The following is a 6,000-nucleotide window of genomic DNA, read 5'->3' on the forward strand; positions in this document are numbered from 1 at the left end:
TAGCAATATGTGTGGGATAAAAATTAAGTTTTGAAATATGAAAAATTAATCAAGTTGTTTGGCATGTAAACATTTTATGCTAACAGCAATGTTTGTAAGGGACAAAGGGAATAATAGAGCTGATCGTCCATAAGCTATGCTTTGCTTGATTGTGTAATAATTACGTATTTAAAACACTATTTCTCTCCTATATACATACCGGGGTCCTGTCAATAGCCGGGTTTTTAGTTTAAGAACTTGACATGTGCCTAACTTGCTGACAAGTTATTCACACCATTCAATAGTATCAATAGTAGGAACAGTCCCTTTATTCTTTCTCCCCAGATACCTGTTTTTTACTTGGAAAAAGTAAATATTTTCTTTGAAGGTCTTATGGTAAAGCAAGTTAAGACCTAAAAGAATTGTTGTTAATCTTCTTCAGCCATAAAAGATTGTCTCAAAAGATGACAGGTTGAAAGGGAGATGATCAGCTAAGGAGAACGAAGGGTTAAGCTTACAAAAGCGCCCAAGAGAGTGCTAGTTATTTAGATTTGGATAGACATTATAAATCACAAAAATTGTTTGAGGGGTGCTGCCAGAGAAATATCTGTGCCAAACACAAATGATGTGTGTGGTTGTGATAGCACTGTGCAGGAGGAAGTAAGTTTTCCATGAATCTGTAATGGGGTATCAATTTTGTGTTCTTCATTGTTAGGATATCTGGCACTGAAAATTTCCATATGAGGAAATATATTTTTCAGATGGGGTAGAAGTTGCGTCTGTAGCCAAAACATGAACTCAGTTGAACATGCACTAGTGGCAGATGGTCTGCTGAGAACTGCAGTCAAATGACCCAGTTCAGAGAATTCAACTTTGGCAGAAATTTAGGGGCAAGTACAGAATCTGGGAGCAAGTACAGAATTTTGCAGACAGATACTTGGGAGCACCCCTTGCTGTGCACAGATAAGCACACAGTGACTGTAAGCATACTTGACACTGGCTTAAGAACCCTTACATAGATGCTACATAATTGTTTCTGTGCCATATATGACATACATTTTAAACCTTTTTTTAAATAATATTTTTCCTAGGGTAAAACTGTTACATTGAAGCTTAAGAATGTGAATTTTGAAGTTAAAACCAGAGCTTCAACTGTGCTGTCTTCTGTTTCTACTGAGGAGGAAATATTTACTGTTGCTAAAGATTTGTTAGGAACAGAAATTGATAGTGTTGCTCCTCATCCTCTACGGATAAGACTTATGGGTAAGATATTTCAAATTCATTCTTCCTTTTCAGAGTTAGGAAATCTGATAGTGTTTTGAAATAACACACTATGCTTTAAAAGTAAAACTGGTATTAATGCATTTATCCTTTTTCTATTAACCTGGTAATTTTTGCAAAGTGAAACAGATCTGTGCTGAGTAAGTAACTTAGGAAGTTCTACTAATGAGTGCTGAATGGAGACTTAGGAAGCTTTACTAATTGAGGCTGTATATTTTTATTGCAACAACAATCGCATCATCATGACAGTAGAAACTTGAGTCATAGCAGTGCTTAATTCTGCTGCTTTAAAAGAGCTTTTAAGTCTTCTTTGCACCACAACAGCAGAAGTGCTTACAGATCTGAAAGCACAGTGTTCTGCAGGAGATGCAGAACATTTCTGACAGCAGTAAACTCTGTGTTTTGACCCTAAGACGTGTTTCAGGTACTTATGCATTCTGCTTGAAACATTGAGTTGTATATAAAATTTACAACTCAGTGAGTGCCTAAGATACTAGAAAGTGCTGCAGAAAAATATGTTTTGAGGAGTGAAGTTCATGCAAAAACCTTAAAACTGAATTCTTTGTAACTGTATTTATAAATTTGTGTTATAATGCAATGAGTTAAAACTTCAGAGTACTAAAATTAATAATATGGTTGGACTAGTGCTTGGGTCTGATGAAATTGTATTGACATTGTGATGTGTTTGGAAGTAGACTAGCATCTTTTTAGAGATAAATTTTGCCTTTATTGAGTGAATGAATGCCTCAAAAGGTTTTAATTAGGAGTTAGTATCAAGCTTTCATAGAATTGTTATTGTAAGTTTCTTTTTCATCATTAGGTGTACGAGTATCAGGATTTCTAACTGAAGAAGAAAAGAAATACCAACAAAAAAGCATTACAAGTTTCTTAAAATCAGGAAAAGAAATTGGTTACCTTAGGCTTCAGCCAGAGAAGTCCAACCAAGAGTATTTCACAAAAAATTCAGGAGCACCTCATAGAGGGAGTTTTTTTGATCAAAAGCGAGCAGCAAGACAACTAAACAGTGAGAATATTTCTCCAGATGAAAGCAGAGGTAAGCAGCTCTTTCATGATGAGAGATCATCAGCAAATATTGTGGAAGAAACAAAGAAAGTCGCCGATTTACCAAATTCTAATGTTTGTAAGATCTTCACCTGTCCTGTGTGCTTTGAGAAACAAAGCAGCAATAATTTGGAAGAACTTAATAAACACATTGATGAGTGCCTCAATGGGACATGTGTTAAAGATACTGTGGAAATATCCAAGAATGACAGTTCAAGAGAAAATACATCTAACTTTCTTCCACAGTTTAAAACTGAGTGGGTTGATAAATGTCAAAAAAATGAAACAGATCAATTATCAGGAACAGACCAGTCTGCAAGTGTATCTGACAGCTCTACTGACAATAGCACAGAAAAATTTGCTCAGATAATACCTGATAAATCTCCCAGAGAACGACAGCCTAGCAATCTCAGTGACATTGCTAGAAATGTGTGTATGAAACAGTGTCTCTTCCACAAACAAATGTCACAAGACAATGAAGACCATTTTGACAAGACTGAAGATAAAGAAGGAAGTAGTTCATCCTGTTTCTTTGAAGCCAAAGAAGACAGTGTTCTTGTTTGTCCAGTTTGTAATTCAGAACAGAAAACCACCAATCTTATGTCATTTAACAGACATGTTGATATCTGCTTAAATAAAGGCCTTATCCAGGAGCTGACAGAAAAACAGGATTTTCCAACTAAGACTTATAATATGGAAAGCTCAAACAGAGTTTTCTCTGGTAAGTATATGCATTAGTATATATTTATTTATTCAAATTGTCTGCTTTTGCTGTTAAGATACTTCAGCAGTAGTGTACTTTGAACTTTTTGGTACTTAGAAATTTTTTTTCAACAAGCTTATTTAAGTAAGGCCTATTTAGGAGCGAACATTTTTATTTAAAAAACGTCAAATTGATTTTCATGACAAACTAGATTTATGAATGTGATACTAGTTTGTCAGTGCCCCACCATTTGCCACAAAGGTGACACAGGAATTACTGCTCATTTCTGGAAATTGTATATTGGTTACACCCAACTATATTCAGAAAGGTGTTTGTGAGGCCACTGAGATTAAAGTGAAGATCAATGAAAACATCTGCAATATGTATTGTTTCAGATTCAGTTAACAGAGAGGCTCCATTATGTCATGTGCTGGCAAAAATAGAGAGATGAGAACTAAAGCTTAAAGGAAGAAACTTCCAATTCTGTTTTATAGCTAATAAAATATATCACATAATTTCTTCTGTAACATGCCACAGCAGTATCATTCATGTTTTCTGAAGTAGTTTCTCTTTTTGACAAAGAGTTCATCTTTGGCCAGATTAGAGTGCAAGTGCAGGTAGTGAAGTATCTGCCTAAAGTAGTCCCTAATCTATTTTGGGAACCTTATAAAAGGAAATTAAAAGTGTGTTAGAATTTTCAGAATACAATTAAGACTTAAAATAAGAATATTTTACAAGAAAATTTTCAAAGTGATATTGCTATTACATGTGCAAACATGCTTTAGTTTAAATGGAAGACTTACTTTAGGTGAAGTTTCTTTTTTGTCCCCTGCAGGATAAAAAAATTAAACCCATAATTTTTAACTACCACCTTGAAAATCAACTACGGTATGCTGAAGTATTTCTGAAAACTATTACAAGGTTCAAAGTAATCCCTTATAATTCAATAACATAAAGGCTTTTTGGTTTTCTCTTTGAAAAATGGTAATATAAACTACAGTATTCAAGTTGCAGATGATGTTATCTGCTTCTAGAGACAGATTAAATTTTAAAAAAAGTTCTTCCATGTATGTAATTTCTGAAGCATTTTTTCTGTATGTAACTCATTTTGGTTGTTTTCAATTATTTTTAAGGAGGTTTAAGCAAAGGACAGCAATGCACAAATCCTTCACAAGGAACAAAAAGGTAAATGTTTTTTGGAAGTGTAAGTATGCATCTTGTTTGAAAATAATGAAGTCTAGAAAAATATACAGTGTTGTAAAACCTGTGTTTGTACGCATTGTATATTTTAACCTCTTACTGGCTTTTTTTTCCCCTCCCTTTGTTTAACCCTAGGTCTGGACTAACAGCTTCACAGTCAATATCAAAAAAACCCAAGGCAAGCAATTCCAAACACACAATCAAAATGTTTTTTAAATGATTGTGTGGCAACATGTTCTATATGAAGCATTTTATAGAGTTTTATGACTGCAAGTTAATTTAGCATTGGCAGTAGGCTGGATTCAGGTGCCTGTCATTTTCGAACCATTCTTTATCTATGTAATAAGAACATGATATCTGAGATAGAAGAAGAGGTAAAATGAAGGGGTTTTTTCTTTTCTTTTCTTTGGAGAATAATACTTTTTTTCCCACTTGTTTCCAAGAATCAGAATTTGGTAGCACTTTGATTTAGCTCCCTAGAATACACAGGAATCATTAGCTAGGGTGCTCCACTGTACTTACTGAAGGCCCTCTTCCAACACCTGAACTTCTGTCTTTGCTATTGTAAAAATAAAAGGATGAGATTAACTGTGTGATAACAAAGAGGGGTTGAGTTGCTCGACTTCAGCTAATGTTTGTCTTCGTAGTGGACACAAAAATGTGTTAGTCTCACAGTTACACAGGAAAAGAACAAGAACTCAGAGCACTATCAAGCTCTCATTGTTACTGAAAATTACTTCAGTAAGAGTTGATTGACCAGATCTGAAGGACTCATCATGGTGAGATACACAATGACTTCACTATTTAAAAAATGTTTAAAAATCTGTTGAGTGAGAGGATTCGTCCAGGATACTCAGACAAATGCTGTTTCATCTTTGGCCTTTCCAAAGGGAATGAAAACTTTTTTACAGTTTGAAATTGTTACCAGTGAGTAGCACTAAATTTACTTTAAATAAAAGGTTTCATGGTGCAATAATAATGAATTACGTGCAAATACAAGATAATGAACTTTCTCATTGTTTAGCTATCTTTCTCTTTTAAATTATTTTGTATTGCTGAATAAAGTGTATTCTGTGAGTGCATATGTGGAAAAAGGAATGTAAGTGCAAATATTTAAAATGCTCTGTTTAGATTTTTTTTCTGTTCACACCAATTTGTTTAAAGACATTTTATTATAATTAAATATTTATCAGACAAATAATTTATTATAACAGCATATTTCTTAGACGTTATACAAACAGTGCCAATCCCTGTAGGAAATATAAATTGCTTTTTTAACTGCAAGGTCTTTTAGAGAAGTGGCTGCTGTAGAAGCATCTATTTTGCTGTTCAACTGTATTGGGATTTCCTTGCTTTTAATCAAACAAATGTATACATGGTATGTGTTAGATGCTCAAGCTCAGTTCAGAATATGCTTTCCTGTTTCCAGAATCGCTAGAATGATTACACCATCTCTACCTGCTTATCTGTTTGTTTGTCAGATGCCACTGTACCCACAGCTCTGTCATTTGAATTCGTGTCAGTGCTCCCTTATCTTCTTTGGACCGAATCAGCTGAACTAGTTCAAACTTTAAATTGACTCAGTCAACTTTGTCAAACTGTGTCAGTGAGCACTCAGCATGAGCTATTCTGTTGACAGGCATGGGAACTTCTCGTAGGAGAGACATAAAAGCAACTGAGGGAACATAAGTCTGCCAACTGCTGTTTAGAAAGTGAACACCTATCCCTTTTAGTTTGTATCTCTGATTCAATAAAGTGTAAAATCTTAAGTATTA

The 6,000-nt window shown here is 34.4% G+C and overlaps 1 protein-coding gene across 6 annotated transcripts in view; it reads left to right on the forward strand.

Annotated features, from left to right (window-relative positions):
• Positions 1–6,000, forward strand: part of POLK (DNA polymerase kappa) — a 34,164-nt gene extending 28,164 nt beyond the window's left edge. For 5 of the 6 annotated variants that reach the window (XM_030968568.1, XM_030968571.1, XM_030968569.1 and 2 more), the window contains 4 exons: positions 1,071–1,242; positions 2,081–3,043; positions 4,159–4,210; positions 4,873–6,000. In XM_030968568.1, coding sequence (XP_030824428.1) covers positions 1,071–1,242; positions 2,081–3,043; positions 4,159–4,210; positions 4,873–4,981 — 1,296 coding nt within the window. In that variant the 3' untranslated portion in view covers positions 4,982–6,000. Of the gene's footprint in view, positions 1–1,070; positions 1,243–2,080; positions 3,044–4,158; positions 4,211–4,360 lie in introns of all 6 variants that reach the window. The other variant, XM_030968572.1, reaches the window with a different exon arrangement.

This window comes from Camarhynchus parvulus, chromosome Z (assembly GCF_901933205.1).
Source record: "Camarhynchus parvulus chromosome Z, STF_HiC, whole genome shotgun sequence".
Taxonomy (NCBI): domain Eukaryota; kingdom Metazoa; phylum Chordata; class Aves; order Passeriformes; family Thraupidae; genus Camarhynchus; species Camarhynchus parvulus.